This window comes from Anoplophora glabripennis, unplaced genomic scaffold (assembly GCF_000390285.2).
Source record: "Anoplophora glabripennis isolate ALB-LARVAE unplaced genomic scaffold, Agla_2.0 scaffold101, whole genome shotgun sequence".
Taxonomy (NCBI): Eukaryota; Metazoa; Arthropoda; class Insecta; order Coleoptera; family Cerambycidae; genus Anoplophora; species Anoplophora glabripennis.
The window spans coordinates 306,656-324,716 of NW_019416426.1; the positions used below are offsets into that span (position 1 = coordinate 306,656).

The window sequence follows — 18,061 nt, forward strand, 5'->3', positions numbered from 1 at the left end:
TACTGTCTATCCAGTCCTAGGTTTTGTTGACCAGTGTATATGGATCGCTGTGGGAACACTGTGGTAGCTAATGATGAACGTAGGCCAAACAAAATGTAATGACGACGCCCTTATGGGCAACAGGAAGCCACTAGTGAATAGTCCTCCAAAGCTGGACTTAGACGAAATGTCGGAGCTTATCAAACTTATCCTAAAACCCTAAAATAGAACAATTACCTACATAAGTACTATGAGCTAAAAAAATGCCTTTGAATTGCAACTCACCTTCTGTGGAAGGGTTTAAATTGACGTAATCAAAATCACCATCGAACGTAATGTAGATATTGACAGAAAAGCGTCTCGGAAAACCTTTATCGAGAGGCCTCTGGGTACAGAGACACACTGACGGCACACAGCATCAGCACTAGAAAAGGTGGTATTTCAAACCCCAAGAAAATGGAAAACTGCAAAATCAATCACAATCCACCCCGTGCTTTTTACTTCACTAGAACCCGTCCGTCTCTCCCAGTTAGATGTTATTTTCTGACCTCAGCTAGAGGACACTTTTTGCCAATATCATTTCAGCGATTTTTAGAAGTGGTGTGTTGGTTGCCTATTGTATTGAATACTTAAGACAATATCATGAATAGCAGCAACCAGGAAAACTCAATGTCAATAAAACAGAAGATCGTGTAGGTGCAATTCGAAAGAAGTAAGATATGACAGAATACCAAGAAGAAATACTAATTTAAAAGTAGCGTTGTTAGTAAGTATACATACATTAATCCTAATTAATTAATGAATAAGAAAAGTAGCAGTTCAAAATGCTACAGTACCAGGTTCGATCGCTGATGCAGCAACTCGGCATTGAAATATTTGAAAAACTTGTTCATTAATTTAGCCATACCCATATACAGGTCTGGTTGAATTAAACGTAGAGGTGGTAGAAACGTATACGCTCAGTTGAAGAATGCGGGCGCGGGCAAACGGCGTACACAGACAGCCGAACTGGGCGACTGGGCAATAAATCTCAGCTGTTGACAAGTGGTTAACAAATTGCCTAGCAGTACAGAGCAGCAGTGCGAAATTTGGTGTGATTCAGGAAATTTTAATTTATTATAGGCACCTTCTATTAATCATTCATATTACAATTATTGCGAAGGGGACAAATAAGAGGGATATTTTGTTTACTAATATTATTACTAATTACATGGCATTTTGGAGACCTCTTGAAACGGAACAAAATGAAATTTACCATTAATATAATAAAATTGTTTGAGGACATAAATTATTATAATATGTTTTTGGCCAAATGAACATATAATAGACATTTTCTACACATTTTATACAAATTATTATAATATTTTACCTTTATCAGAAAACTTTTTTAGGGACGTCTACGAAACTCATTAAATTTTATTGCTAGGCGTTTTTATACATGTTCAACTGACTTTGGGAAAGACTATAAAAGAATGTATAAATATTTAGCGAGTGCGAGATTGTCAGTCAGGTATAGTGTACAAATATACATATAGTATACATTAAAATTACTTGAATCACACCAAATTCCGCATTGCTGCACTGCACTGTTGGACCAATTGTTGATAACTGAATTTATGGCCAGGTCGGCGAGTGCAGCTGTGTTTGTGCCGCGTTTGCCCGCGCGCTCATTCTTCAACTGGGCGACCAGACCTGTGTATAAGTATGGCTAAATAAATATGGGAACAAGTTTTTCAAATATTTCAATGCCGAGTTGCTGCGCCAGCGATCGAACCTGGTACATACTGCCAACCTCTTGGTTCTTCAATTGAGATCGGAAAGACTATACGAGAAGGTGATCCTCTGTCACTTTTTCTGACAGATTCTCTCAGTATTTGAAGTTGATGTGTATACGTCACCAGTCTAAGCTATATATATTTCGAGATATTTTTGCATATATGATAAACGTAATAATGTTTTACAAAAATTTTAACTGCATCTGTATTCTTTATTCCAATTTAAAAAAAAACATAAAGGCGGTAAGAAAATAGTTTTCATCTCAGTTTTCAATATTCATTTAGTGCAAATTCTGACACAGTTAGAATTGAAAAAAGTTTATTTTCACATAGGGTAGCTAGCTAGCGTTATAAATAATTATTCCCAAATGTATACATATATTTTAAATAACGTACAATACACTTCAATGTGCAAATCATGCAGTTAACTCTTCTTTTTATGAAAAAGTTTGGAATTATTTAAATTTAAAATATTTATAAATATAAAATTTATAAATATTTAAATTTAAAATTATTTAACAGAAAACTTGTTGAGAACCACTGACTTCACAACATAATTCACGCATAACTTAGATCAGTTATGCAGTGTTGTCGATGTCACATAGAACTTTGAAAAACAAACTTTTTACATGAAACAGGAAGAAAAAGTTAAAGAAATGAGACGATAAGTAAAGAGAACTATAAAATATTTTCATAAAGCTAAAAATGATGTGTCTAAATATTATTAATATAAAAGCACATACCTGCCATAGTGAAACTGATAAACAGTGCAATCTTTCAAAGAAATATCTTTTGTTGTTTTTGTCGACAAAAGTCAACACGTACAAATAGCTGCTATAGAAAGATCTTATTAATTCTATATTCAATTAGGACTGTTTCCGCAAGTACCCGGCTTGTAAATGAAATAAAAAAAATCAGTAATAGATTAAAGATATAAAATAAATAATGACATTTTGAAATGTGTATGGGCCAGTAATAGCTTTCTGTAATATCAACAGTTAGGACTCTTGTTTGTGAGGTTAAATACCTTTTACAAACCTATATATTTGATATCAAAGACTTCATTAAATAGGGTTTTCTTTGAATTACATTAATACCTTTATGATATTGTAAAAAATGCGAGATCTAATAATAAAATATTTATTTTAAAAAATGGCCTACTATTTATGTATCTTGATTTCCTAATAGACGGGGAGATTGGTGTCAAAATCCCCCGTGATCGGACTAATGGTCAATTTTGTTTTTAATGTGTTGGTCGTACGTTGAATAACAGCGTTTCAGAGTTTGCTGACACCTCTCGTGGGGCAGGGGTTGGGGTGCGGGGGTAAATACGAAAATCGCCCCGTGATCAGATTAATGTCAGCAACTCATAAAATATATTCTAGACCTTCCTGGGAGTATGAAAATAAAAGTTGCTGACAGCCTAGTTGGGGCAGGGGTGTTTAAAACGGGGTCAAATGTACGGGGTCAATAATCCGGGCGAATTAGGTTTTTTTTCAAAAATCGGGACTAACTCGAATTTTATGGGCTTAAAATTAAGTAAAAAATACACAGAACAAAAGTTTAAATTTGTATATTTGTAGCGGTCGAGCGTCATATTGTTTATAACAAAAGAAAAAAAATATTGCTCTTTTTTGTTTTTCGCTTATATCTCCGAAAATAAGCCTCTAATCGAAATGACGTATACTTATCGATTTTCTTCCTGAGGAAATTTGATACAAAGATAGGCTTTTGCGAAAGCACGTAAAAAAATTTTTACATTGCAAAATTAGCAGTAAAAAAAAAATGTGCAAAATTTTCAGAATTAAATAAAAAGAACAAATTTGACTGAAATTAGATGAAACTACAGGAAAAGATAACTGTTGGGTTGCTCAACAAATATCCGCAATTCGGACCCCGAATTTCAAAATGGCGGCCTATTGCAAATTTATAAAGTCGAAAACATGAGCGCGTATATTTTCTGCCAAAGATATCGACATTTTGTAGAAAAGGTTCGAAAGGTAATTACATTATCTCGCGTCTGTGCAAATTTCAGATTTTTAAGTTGCAAAATAAAAAAGTTATTAACAAAATACAAAAAAAAAACGGTAACTAGGCCCTTATCTCGGCAATTATTTAATATACAGATTTCAAACCAATTGCATCAAATAGTGATTAAAAAAAATATTTTTAATATTATAAAACTTTCTTTAGCAATACAATTCATTAAATACAATATGGTAGAATTGAATGTACATAATTTACGCAGTAAGTGTAACAGTTAATTTTGACACGATATTTTATACATCAACTTCTTCTGAGCACGGTAAATTTTCATTCATTCATCGTTTTTTTTCAAAGAAATAACTGACTTTTGTTTTTATATACGTAAAAAGACCTTATTTTTCAAAATAACGAAAGTACAATGAAATTACAACAGAAAACGTGAAAAGTCAATAAAAATTTATTTTTCTGGATCTGGCGATGACTTTCACAGACTTTTGCTTACACCACTCGAAAGAGCGGAAAAAAATAAGTTGATTTAAAAAAAAACAATCCGGTAGCTGCTTTCTAAATGCCACAATCCATTTGTTAAGTAAGAATTTTGAGAAATTGAGCGCAGCGTGGGTACTATGACGTCACAGCGCTCCCCTCTCTTGGCTACCGCTCAGCCGCGTGGATCACACTACAGGGTGGGAAAGTCCCCATGGTTCATCGGCCGTTACGTGAGAGCGATAAAGTAAGTCATAGAAATCCGTGCGATAGAGAAGGATGGCTATAATGAAGGCGTCTAATAGTCACCGCCCATTTCGCCCTTCCACAAATAAGAAGTGGATCTTATTCTGATCACGGGGCGATTTTCGTATTTACCCCCGCACACCCAACCCCTGCCCCACAAGGGGTGTCAACAAACTCTGGAACCCTGTTATGCAACATAGGCCCACCCCTTTAAAACCAAATTGGGCCTTTGTTTTGTTCCCTAGGATTTTGACACCAATCTCTTAGACTATAACATCTACTATCGCCGCCAGAAGAAATGGGGAATAAAAAAGGGAAAGTGGCGACTCCGAGAGTAGCATAAAACAGATTTATCCTACCTCTAACCCCTTGAAGGTGTTCACTGTCGGCATAAAAAAGGATACGGGTAAACTGTGACTTGATGCACGTGGGGTTGAACTGGGAGTGTACACTTTCTGGGTCGTCCGCATCAATGAACACTATGTTCACGATGTCGTTTCCTATGTGCCGCTTCCTCTCCACTTGCTGGCGGTTGTCCCTGGAGTAGGGCAGCAGCGTCGATACGTGGAACATTATCTCGTGCCCTTCGTAGATGGTATACACGGAGTATTTGCCAGTCATGTCGCCTGGAAGTTTGAGAGCAATCTCAGAAAGGTTTCCCTGCGCTTTTAGTTTCGAGGGAGAAGTTATGTAAGGGTGTTTTTTGGAGCTGAACAGATTTTGATCGGAAAGTAAATGTTTGTTCGTGGATTATTAGTTTGGAACGCTCACTTGCAGTTAAATATTTTCTTATCTACGGCGTATGCTTTTGAAAAAGCCAAGCAACTCTTGCAAATTGCAAGAGACAAAAAGATTTTGGTTCAGAGGACCATATTTTGAAGTTAAGTCTGAAGAAATGTCGAAAAATTAGGAAAAATTTAACTTTTGTTAACGTCTAGGATATAAAAGGTTCTGGCCACTGAGTTTGATAATATAAATAATATATTATTATACACTAGTCACAAAAATTAAAGGATAAAGAAATCCTAAATTTTTAGTGATTTTTCAAAAGGCTGTAACGAGAAACGGTCGTGTAACATTAAAAAATGTATAAACTTTGTGACACATTGTCTTTAAATTTGCAATTGTCCTAAATTTAAAACACGAAAAAGTGCTATTACATTATTTATATCAGAGGTTTCTAATAAAGTCAATTTAATTCGCTTTTTATCACTCTCTTCTAAACCTGCTTAAAACCTAACAGAAATTTTAATTTCGAATTATCATTAACAAATCTCTAACTATTGTTCATGTCAAATTGAGCCGTTTTGTGTCGAATAATATCAGTAGCTATAATGACTTAATCTACTTTTAATTGCCTTAAATGTCCTTCTTTTTTAAATTGAGCTGTAGCAAAAATTAGCTCATAATCAAGCATTGCTGAACCCCAGAAGAGACATCTGAACTTATAAACTTTTTCTGTTTTATAAGAACCATTTCACTTATCCAATGACGATATGTATATTATTAGCTAAGTTCTAAAGGAATTTTTAAAAGAAAAGGGTACTTAAATTAAACTTTTTCACATTTTTATTAAAAAACTTTCTTATTCCACGAAATTCCATTTAAACCACGATATCTGATTGCCTCACTGAACATCGTTAAAATTTCTATGTTTGCTTCAGTTCAACAAAATTGAAATACTTATGTCTTTTTTGTGATTAAAAAAATGGTTCTTCTATATTTTCGACCACGCATTTAGCTTTTAATGAATTTTGATATACCTATTGTCTGTAATTTGCAAAACAGGAATAACACGCAACTGATCGTTAGCTAAATATTTTTTGTATATATACATATTTCGAAAAAATTTACCATACATTTTTTCTGAGGACCACGAGGCTATCTTATCCACTGTTTTTGAGATGCAAGCTGTCAAATATGAATTCTTAAAATTAAATCTTAACCACTCTTAAAAACATACCTGCACTAAATTTGAGTGAATTATGTTATTTTATGAAAAAGATGTATAGTCCACAGTACAGGCCCTCTCTGGAAAGTTGATTACCACATACTTTATAACTCCTGAGGAGCTTCGTTTTGACGAGTCTACCACATTTTTCCTCTGCGACTTTTCTCGATTCCTCCGCTTTTCCACTCGGAAAAGTCCAAAAACATGGCAATTTCCCGGGGTCTTGAAAAGTCAAGACCACATCTTTTATTTTTAGCTTAAGTAACTGGAAATTTTGTTGCAAATGCCGATTTAAATTTGTCCGACAGAAATTCCTCCGACATTGACGTGTCTACCGGTCGAAACATGCCAAAATAACAGGGTATTGAAAATCAATTACCACATAGGTAATTTTTAGTAAAATTAATTGTAAATAATTAATTCAGTCAAAAAGTATTGTTGTCCGACAAATTTCAAGCCGCGTTTTTTCAGTCCGACAGCTGGAAATCGGAATTTTCACGGGGTATGAAAAATCGATTACCACATATCTAATTTTCATTTTTTCCACTTTTAAATTTACTGTACAAAATAGTGATATAAGTGTCCGACGATTTAATGTCCGCAAATTATTAAAAAATCAATAAATCAATAAACGTGATGAAATTTAATTTTTTCACTCCAAAAATTTCATATTTATAAATGGTTATTAATTATTATTATGTAAATTATTATTTGTTTCAAATAAATAATTATAATATTGCTTATTTTATGCTTAAAAATTTAAAAGTTATAAACAAATGAAGTTATTTTTGAGGCGATTAATACGATCTTAGTGCATAATGCATTATTTCTAAATAAATTAATATTATACTTAATATAAAAATCCTTTTTTCTCTTTCAAGTTTTCATTCGCGTTTGTTATTTTTCTTCACAAAAATTTTCCTACTTTTCTAAAAGAAAATCCCAAAACTTTAGTGCATAATTTTTTTATACCATACATACTTTTTTGAAATCGTTTAATTCTTTTCTCGATATTTATTTGGCTAAATTGAGCATACAGAGATTTACAATTACAAGAATAAAACGAAAAATATATTCCGAGGGTTTCAGAAAGACCTACCGTAAATAAAGAGGGTGATAATATGACAAAAAATGAGATTTTTTTGTCTTATGAACTCTATGTCTATCTCCTGTTGTTTTCGAGATACAGAGAGACAAAATAAAATTTTTTAAATAACATTTTTATGAAAATTTCTATATAGTGCGAAATATTTTGATGAAATTTGGTAGTCCGAGGTTTTTAAGGGTGCCAAATACGCTAGTCTTATTATTTTTTGTATATTTCATAGAAAGTGCTAGTTATGCTACATTCTTATTACAATTTAAGTTTTTTTTTTAAGGTTAAGTTTTTTACCAGTCGGGCTCTAATTTCTATTGTACAATTTTATTTTCTAAAAATATTGTACTCTTGTTAGAACTTCCTAATGCGGACGATTTTCGAGAAAAAAGGCTATTAATTAAACTCTTACAATATTACACTATAAAATAAGTGACTTTTCTCAAAGTAAGCTTGAGCTTTGAGAAGAGGAGATAGACATATAGTTCATATGACAAAAAATTCTTATTTTTTGTCGTCCTCACCCCCTGTATTTACGGGAGGTCTTTCTGAAACACCCTGTATTGTATATTTATATGGAATTTTGCTTAATACATGAAAATACCTTATTAGAAATTATAAATACATGTGCACATTTTTTACGAAATTTTTTTCATCTTTTTTTGTCGGACTGACGATTTGCGGATACATTTTTGTCGGACATTACAATTTTTGCTTATAAAAAACACTTTTCTATCGTGTGTTATTTTTGTCCGACATGTGGTAATCGATTTTTCATACCCTGTGAAAATTCCGATTTCCAGCTGTCGGACTGAAAAAACGCGGCTTGAAATTTGTCGGACAACAATACTTTTTGACTGAATTAATTATTTACAATTAATTTTACTAAAAATTACCTATGTGGTAATTGATTTTCAATACCCTGTTATTTTGGCATGTTTCGACCGGTAGACACGTCAATGTCGGAGGAATTTCTGTCGGACAAATTTAAATCGGCATTTGCAACAAAATTTCCAGTTACTTAAGCTAAAAATAAAAGATGTGGTCTTGAGTTTTCAAGACCCCGGGAAATTGCCATGTTTTTGGACTTTTCCGAGTGGAAAAGCGGAGGAATCGAGAAAAGTCGCAGAGGAAAAATGTGGTAGACTCGTCAAAACGAAGCTCCTCAGGAGTTATAAAGTATGTGGTAATCAACTTTCCAGGGGGGGCCTATACTGTGGACTAGTATTTATGTTTCCCATATTTTTTAATTTTTTGTCTAAAAGATTTGATTAAAATATGTAACACGTACTTCGTCATTTTTTGTTTTATTTTATTTTTTTTATGCAAAAAGAGGTATACAATATGTGATGACATACACATTAGAAGTACTATGTTTTTATAGCAACTATAAAGGCAAATTGACAATTGATTCTGTAACTTTTATACATTTGATTTGTCAACAGTGTAGAGTTTCTATTTGGCGTTTCGTTAAATGCAGTGTATTTGACAACTTTTGATCGTTTTTGGCAAGTCATCTACACCACAGAGTAAGACAACTAGGGAAATGCAGAATTCTATTTAATGAAAATGGCTACTTTTCCCAAGGTTCTGACTCTGTCACAGAGTTGTGCCCTCTCTGCCTGTCGAATCAATATGTTATCATCTACTATTATTTAGAGGAATTTCAATGAAACATAAAACACATGGGAAGTAATTTTGTTATTTATTGACTTAAATTTATAAATATAAAATATTTACTTTATATTTATGTAATATGTCACCAAAGGAAACGCACCTTTTCTGATTTTAAAACATTTTCTTTGATGCCTTATATCACAAAAACAAAAGAAGATAGGCCCATGGTCTGTAGCAAAAATCTTCTTGTTTTGATATATTCCATCATTACCTATATTTGAGAGTGTCGGTATCTTTTTCCAAAAACACCCTGTATAAATTGGGTGTGCTTTAGATATATCACTATAGTGGTATCTTCAGGTAATGTAGTTATATGAGATTTGGCAATTATCTTATTTATCTATCTATCTTATCTATATTATCTATTACTTATAAATTCAAAAGCAGTATACGTAGGTATGGAATTTCTCATTTGTGAGTAAATATGTTTTTTAGGGTAGAAAACATGTTCATCGAAATGTAGGTGTTTGCTTAAAGGATTTATTGTGTTAACGTGGGTTTGAAATATCATAAAAATGCAAATTAATTGACAAGTTTCCAATCAGATCTGTTTATATTAAAAAGATCAGTGTTCATGAACAATGAATGGATTTAAATTAAATCATACTGACTACTCTTAAACTTTGTTTCGCAAAATTCGGCTGTTTAATAAGCCAGTAAGGAAACCAAATGCTTTTCAACGAAATAGTAATTAAGTACGGAAATATTAAAACATATTTACATTCGTTGTACCTTTGCTTATAAATGAAAAAAAAAAAAATCTCTCCAACATCTACAGTCTAAAGTCTAAAAAATTAACAACATCCAAGAACGCGCGGATTGAACTCGTTGACCTTTGCGAAAAGTTACCGAGATAAAAGAAAATAACTTTTTTATAGCAACGTATTTAAAGACAGAGAGCAGATACCAAGTATTTTTTAGATATAACCTCATATTTTTATTAAAAAAGTTTCTGTCTCGCGGAAATTGAATGTTTCGCTATAAAGAACTGTTTGCATTTGAAAATTAGACGATCGGTTATTGAACTTCATTAAAATTGCTTTCCTGGTGTCAAGGTATCCGCGAATGTCAACAAAATTAAAACGCTCCCGTTAGGAGAGTAATTTCCGCTCGGGCTCCGTGTAATTTTTGTAATTTAATCTAGACTTTGCGGGTGATGTCGATCTCATAAATAAATCTCGAATAGGAACATTACCGTGATGACTTTTTACGTTCTTAAATTCTTCAAGTAACGACTCTCGGTGCTGATTGATAATTAAAATAAAAAAGGTTGTCAATTGTCATGTTAAAATAAATAATTAAATTGTTGCTGTACGTCGTCGAAGTAGAATGTGACACTAGAACGTTTCAAAATTAAAAAACCGTTTTCCTCAACCGAATTTAAGAATATTTTCGTCTTTCTCAAATACAGGAAATTATCAGAAAAATGTCTAAATATTTTTTGGAGGTATTGATAAAATTCACAATATTTAACCAAGTTTGACATTATGAAAAAAATTAAAGAAATGTAACTGCTGAAAAAGATGAATATCTGAATTCTTTCGAAAGATACGGAGCCTTTTTCATTTTTGCGACTTTTTACTTCAATAACATTGTAATGTATTTTTTTTTATTTGAAGAAGTTTTTTTATTACACTTTTTTATAATAGCCTTTTATCTTTCTTGTTATATTATTTTCTTAATTGAAATAAATCCGTTTTGAAATAGGTACACCGTCAGCAAGCATACAATCATGTTTATTGGAGATTTATGTAAAACCATTGTAATTTATTTTAGAAATAAGAAAAGATCCAATTTTCCCACAATCTTTTTATTTTTAAAAAGACTACCGGTTTTGAGGTCAATCTTTACACCTGTTATCTGAGACACCCTATAGAGAACGTTTTATTATATACCAACATTAAAATGGTTAATCTACACATTATTTGGTTATTTTTTGTGTTTCGTACATTGAAATATTACCTTTGATGTCTAGGCCTCCTCTGTACTTGTCCCAACCTCTTAACTTAATTTTGTCTCCTAGTAATGATAAAAATTGGTCGAACTTATAGCTACCATATTCTGGAACAAAAAAATGAATACAAATAAATTATTGGCGTGATACGACGGCGACGTGTACAGGTTTAACCACGCAGAAAACAGCCCTCACGTTTTTGTGCCCGTGGCAGCTAGAAAAAAAGCAAAATGCGAGGCTGTTCCTGCATGGAAGAGTGAGTGAGGTTTTTGGCTTGAAAAGCTTTATAAAAGTTCCGGCACGGGTATTATACTAAGCCTTTTGTTGTCACAGTATGTTTTAATAAAATATCAGCCGTGAATAATAGTCGCATAATGTAACTCCGGTATTTAATCAGTTATTAAATTACTAAACGTGGGGTAACAAACAAGGATATTGGAAAGTCAGTTGGAACTTTTTGTTCAATCGATGTAATCCAATAAAACGGACACGATTTAACTTTGCTATTAAAAAAATGCTATTAGATTGCTAAACGTGGCACAAACAAAGCGCTTGGAAAGGACGTTCAAAGACTGATTAGATTTTCGTTTTAACTGAATTGTTTTCTTCATTGTTGCCGAGCAAATTCGGAATCTGTTAAAGATGCAAATTATTTGCGAGGTTTGTAAAGGGTGTCCGGTAAATATCTACTAATCTCCCGTGAACATATAAGGGAGGTAAAAATAACACCCTCACTCGTTATAATTCTTTTGCTTAATGTCCCTTCTAACTGAGATATCTGGCCCCAAAGGGGTACCTAAAGATTTACGTCTCGAGTTTTAGCTTTAAACACACCTTGTGTATTTTGATATAATTTTGGCATAGTATATTACAGATGAATGCCCATGATGTGATGTTAAAACCAGTCTTTTACATTTTCCTTTGAAAAGAGACTCTTTATTTGTTTCAATAAAACGAAAGGTTACTGTTAATAAATACTGATTTACCGCACGCAAAAAAAAATTCTTAAATCAAGGATGGTATATTTATATTTACGAAAATAAATATATTCTTGATGCTAATATACCTACCATGATTTTAAACTAAGTAAAATCTCTTCCATCAAGAAAACGTTCATTTAAGGGGGTATCCTCGTATAGATTGCAAAAAATCAATGCGAACTTCAGGATTTTTTTTTTGAGAAAACTATACAATATTTTTAATTGAAACTTTGACACTATTTTATTTGTAGTTTAAGAAAACATAAAAAAATTTGTGTATGATAAATTTAAATTAATTGAAGCGCATTGAAGTGATAAAGTAGGAGACGTTTTTTTTTCCTCTTCATTTGTGCCACGTTTCACAACCGATGTATCATTCTGAAACATACCAATCGAACTTTTTTGTTATTATAACACTTATACCTCGTCCATAAACCTAATTTAAAAGTATAAAAAAATTATGAACAAAATGGCGGCCATTTGAAAAAAAATTTACAAAAGTTTTTGCAAAAAAATTATTAAATAATTAATTTTTTAAACAAAATCCTTTAGGTTAGTGGATTAGATAATTAAAGAGTAACCGCAAAAAAAAAACATTTTTTCGACCGTTTTTGCGTAGTGTGTAGCAAGAACGGGGAAGGTCGTCCAGGGGTCTCCGTGGGCTTAAATTGATCGTCATGAAAACTCTAGGTGAGCATAATTCGATTATTCCAATATTTGTCCGACTTACCTCTACTTAAGGGGTGGAAACCACCCCTAAAACAAGAAACGTGAGAAAATGTTCGATCAATTCTTGGTAAAAATTGGCGGGAATTTGAATGGCAAGGAAGAGATCAGGGATGTTCTTCCAAATATGCTCAAGGTGAAAAACATCCCCCGCGTGGGGGTAAAACCACCCCTATTGCCGAAAACCGGCGGCAAATGATGNTAAACCTAATTTAAAAGTATAAAAAAAAAATTATTAACAAAATGGCGGCCATTTGAAAAAAAATTTACAAAAGGTTTTGCAAAAAAATTATAAAATAATTATGTTTAACAAAATCCTTTAGGTTAGTGGATTAGCTAATTAAATTTCCTTTCAAATGGTGTTTTCGATATTTTGAAAATTCGTTGAGTAATCGCCGGCATAAACTTGAAAAATTTTCGTTTCGAGAAAAATGAGTTTGAAGTTTGCGGTAACCGAAAATTGCGATTTTTCTGATAAAAAAACTGATTTATTCAAAATATCAAAAAAATACTAAATATAAAAGAACTTTGCTGTGATACTATAGAATTCTAACGAGATTCATAAAATATTTGAAATATTATTTCATGTGTATCCAAAAAACAATTGAAGAATAAAATGTGCGAGTTGCCGATTTTGAACACAAATGTAGAAGTGATTTTTTTCTCTCGATTTTCGTAACTGTCAAAATGTTGATTTTTAATCTTCTAAGCTATGACGAACCCCTTTAAAAATGTTTGGACTTGTGAAATTAGCGTATGTACAGATGAATGTCTATTAAGGTGCAAATATATGGTTCTGGCTTTAAGCTTCTGTGTTAAAATTAGCTAAAAAAACATATTTAGTAGGTATATTAGAATGTCAATTATCTATCTGATTAATTAATAAGAGAAAAAATAATTGACAACAGCACTTCCATTCTTTAAAAATGATAATAATATATGACAGTGCGTAGCCTTTTCGAAACCAGTAACGTTAATTAATTGTTTGTTTTTATAATCGAATAAAACATGGCGGAGTTATAGCTTGCGCCATTTTTAATTAGATGCCCGGTATGACCGTACCACTGGGTGTCCAATGTTTATTATTATCAGAGCATAATTTGATATGTTTAATATATTAAATTATTTTAAAAATGAATCATAAATATATTAAAAGAGATGTATGCCAAAATCAAATTAAAGAAATATTTAAGAAAAAACTAAAAAAATATACCCACTTTTGCTGAAAAATTTAAAGTAAAAAATAACAAATGAGTAACACCTTGATAATCGAGACGGTCATATTCAAGTAAGTAGGTAACTTTCGAGTTGAGATTGTACTCATACCCATATTAAAATAATATTTACTCACCATTGCTTAATATTTCGTCATCACTGGTCTGGCCCTGCTTCATATAAATAACACCGAATTTGAAGTTGACAGAGCCCTCTTGTTCCTCTAACAACAATAAGTCTTTTTGGATATCCGGCGAGAATATCTCTTTTGGTCCTTTCTCGACTTTATCCATGTTGGGGAAATTGGACAGTATTTGCTTTACGGTCAGAACTTTGTTTTGAAGTATGGGCAGTGATATTTTCTGTGCGCCCTAAAAGTTTGTCAATGTTGAATTATTATGTCGGAGACACGATTCCGGTCTCAAATAGGTCGCGTCTCGACTATTTATTTATAGAAACTCGCCTTCTGGACAAAATGATATGAAGTCGTATTTGGAAACTATGAAATTATTGGATATTTCAAATCTGTGCGGTTTCAGTTAGTAACTTACTATGACTTAAAATATTTCTGTTATAACAGGTGTCCCAAAATTCATGCAAGATTTGAATTGTGAGCTATTTATGCGGTAAAGTGTTGCCAACGAAAAAAAATGATAGCGTGACAGCTGACAGTTCAACGTTATTCAAGGTATTGGCAGCTACAGTTCGAAATGTACAAAATATTGTCAGAATAGTGATATAACATCTTCAACTGTGAAGTGATTAATTGAAAAATTCACGGAGACATGGATCGATTAGTGATCTTAAACACTTTGGCCGTCCTTCAACAAGTCGTTAAACTCAAAACATCCAAACAATTCTTAAAACTGTTGTTGAGAGTCCAGGAACATCAATTCGGCATCCTGGTCAAAATTTGGGACTTTCGAGAAACTCTCTGCAGCGTATTCTCAAGAAACATTTGCATCTGCATGCTTACAAAGTTCATTTCACTCAATAACTGATCAGATAGAGCGAAGAGAATTCGCTGAATGGATTATGGAACCACAATAAGTGGATGCTGATTTTTCGAACAAAATCATCTACAGCGATGAGGCTTATTTTCATCTTGATGGCTTCGTTAATCGACAAAATTGTCGCATTTGGGTTTCAGAAAATCCAAGAGTGATTGTTGAGAAACAAATCATCCACAATATATTACTGTTTGGTGCGGATTTTAGTCTGAAGGCATCATCGACCTATACATGGAAAATACTGCTGTTCGGGCAATAATAACGCTATCGCGACATGATAATCCGAGTGATCCAGTTTTTTGTGTCTAAATGGCAAGATATGCATGCAGACGACATGTGGTTTCAACAATACGATGTCACATGCCATACAGCCCGAGAAACAATTGAATTACTGCATGAGTCATTTCCTGGTCGTGTAATTTCCCGTTTTGGTAATCAGAATTGTTCGCCCAAATCATACGATTTAACGCCGTTGTGCATTTTTTGGGGTTTTTTGATGTTTAAGGTTTATGCCAACAAGCTCATTACCACCCACACCTTGAGGAAGAAATTGAGCGCTGTACCAACCAAATTCGGCCACATTTATATAAAACCGGCATGGAAAATTTCGATATGCTATTCCATATACCGTATACTTTATGAGTCATTAAAAAAAATTATAATTTTTAAATGAAAAACCTGTTTTCTATCAAAATTACTTCTTGTGTGAATTTTGGGACAGAGTAAATTAGGATAAATTACCCACTAAGGTAGTTAAAATACTTACCGTTTTTTTAAATAGAATAGCACGACAAAGAGGAACACATGTGTTATTATCTTCGTTCAAGACTATACTTAGAAAAAAAGGCGATTTGTCGTTATCTAATCCAACATAATTTTGGTGCACTGAAAAAATAAGAATTATTTATTTATTAATTTACTATATCCAACAGGCAAGTGCCTAGTTACAGGATAAGGATAGCAAACTATAATAATAAAAAGAGAAAACAAAATTCAACTAAAAACCACAAAAACATACAAATATATAACAAGAGAAATGGCTATAAATTACAAACATTGTTAATACATATAATAAAGTCATAAATAAAATAAAACAAGGTCAAATCTATAAACTTAAAGAAGGTATACATTATATGTATAAACTCTTTATCTGAGTTATAAATGAACAGAATATATCCAACCGTGATTCAATTACACTGTAATTGGTAAACATTTGGTACAAGGCAGATACTTTATATAAATTAGTATAATTTTTTGTTTGGAGAAGATGTTGGTGTCGTTTGTTCAATCGAGGAATATGATAATTTATTATTTCTACCAGTTTATTACATTGTTTAAGATTTTGTACAAAAATATTACACTATTCATTTTCAATCAAGTGCAAAGGCAGCTGATTTGAAAAATCGACGTTGTATTTTTTCAATACCCATTCATTATACGAGTATGATTATTGTAGACGGGTGCTCAAACTAAAGAAGCGTACTCAAGCTTAGATCTTACATATTGAATAATATTTAACTTGATGGTATCAGCGTTTTGAAAATTCGTCGAATTACGAACAATAAAACCTAAAGTTTTGTAAGCGCTTTTAGGTATATAATCAGTATGTTTCGTAAAAGAGAGCTTAGGATAAAAAAATACTTCTAAATCTTTAACCATGTCAAGTCGTTGTAGGACAAGCCCATCAAGTTTATAATTATAATGTATCTGATTCAACTGCCGACTAAATGTCGTGACATTACACTTAGCGGAATTTAATGGTAATATGTTTGCATTGCACCAGGAAGTTATTAAATTTAAATTTTATTGCAAATTATGTGCATCAAGTTCATTATTTATAGAACAATATATTTTCATGTCGTCGGCATATAACAAGTAACGCATATTAAAGTCACAATATCATTAATAAAAACTGTAAATATTAAAGGTCCAAGGACAGGACCCTGGGGAACTTCTGAGGTCTGGGCTATTTCAGTAGACTTGACTCCTTTAAAATTAGAATATGGAAACTATCAATATCCACGATGTTGCAGCATCCAGGTACGATAAATTAGATTTCCATTGAGAATAGAGATCTCAGTCCAATTTAGATTCATATTTTAAACAAGTTCGTTTTAGTTGTATTACATATACATGTCTTTGATATCTTTGTTTGCCTGTTCTTACGAAAGTCGAATAGTAACTTTATTCTATATGAGGTGGTAAAATACAGAAAGTAACTATAACTATAAAATACAGAAAAGAATGCCAATCCGCCAACCTTGAATGAAAATAAGATGATTTAGACAACCTTATACGTAGCTTTCAATAATTCTGTGACTTTAGCAATCTTTTTAACAGTATTCTGTAATAATCGACACCACTTGACGCTATTTTTTTCCTGAACCAGTTCTAAATCATCACAATATCTATCAATCTGGCTTTATTTCACAAAGTAGGGTTATTTGGTGTATAAATCGTTGATTTCCCATTTCGATCTTATTTTAAATCGCCCGTCAATATTTAAAAATCAAACGGGGGGACAAATCCCTGCATTTAACCCTAAATTAATTAATGAAATAACCTGGATTCATGCCTGCCAAGGCCGTTAAATTCTGCTGTAGATTTATAGGGAGCGATTTGTCATGACAGCAGTTGTTAAACTGCTGCTTGATTAAAACTAATCTCAAAGGGTGTCAGCAGTACGCCTAGAGATAATGACTCATCACGTGGGTATTCGAAGAAGCCGAGATTGGAGATTCATATTAATTAGGTATCAAGGAAGGAAATAAAATCTTATGTACTGTATAAAAATTATTTTCAGCAGCAAATTATGTTGAAATGGGTCCGGAGATTGTTAGTTTTTGAGATCAGATTGAAAATAATTGGTGTTTTTAAGAAAAAATATATTTATTTTATTCGAACAACGATCCATTTTCGATTTATTCAAAAATATTTACTAGAAATACAGTTTTATGGATTTAATTACGGAGAGTCTGAA

General features: G+C 32.3%; 1 protein-coding gene across 2 annotated transcripts in view; it reads right to left on the minus strand.

Moving 5' to 3' along the window:
• Nucleotides 1–18,061, minus strand: part of LOC108904300 (GTPase-activating Rap/Ran-GAP domain-like protein 3) — a 150,395-nt gene that overhangs the window by 33,258 nt on the left and 99,076 nt on the right. For both annotated transcript variants that reach the window (XM_023454520.1, XM_023454521.1), the window contains exons 5-8: nucleotides 15,848–15,966; nucleotides 14,208–14,442; nucleotides 11,159–11,257; nucleotides 4,877–5,098 (exon numbers count right to left, since the gene is read on the minus strand). In XM_023454520.1, the coding sequence (XP_023310288.1) occupies nucleotides 4,877–5,098; nucleotides 11,159–11,257; nucleotides 14,208–14,442; nucleotides 15,848–15,966 (675 nt within the window). The remainder of the gene's footprint in view (nucleotides 1–4,876; nucleotides 5,099–11,158; nucleotides 11,258–14,207; nucleotides 14,443–15,847; nucleotides 15,967–18,061) is intronic.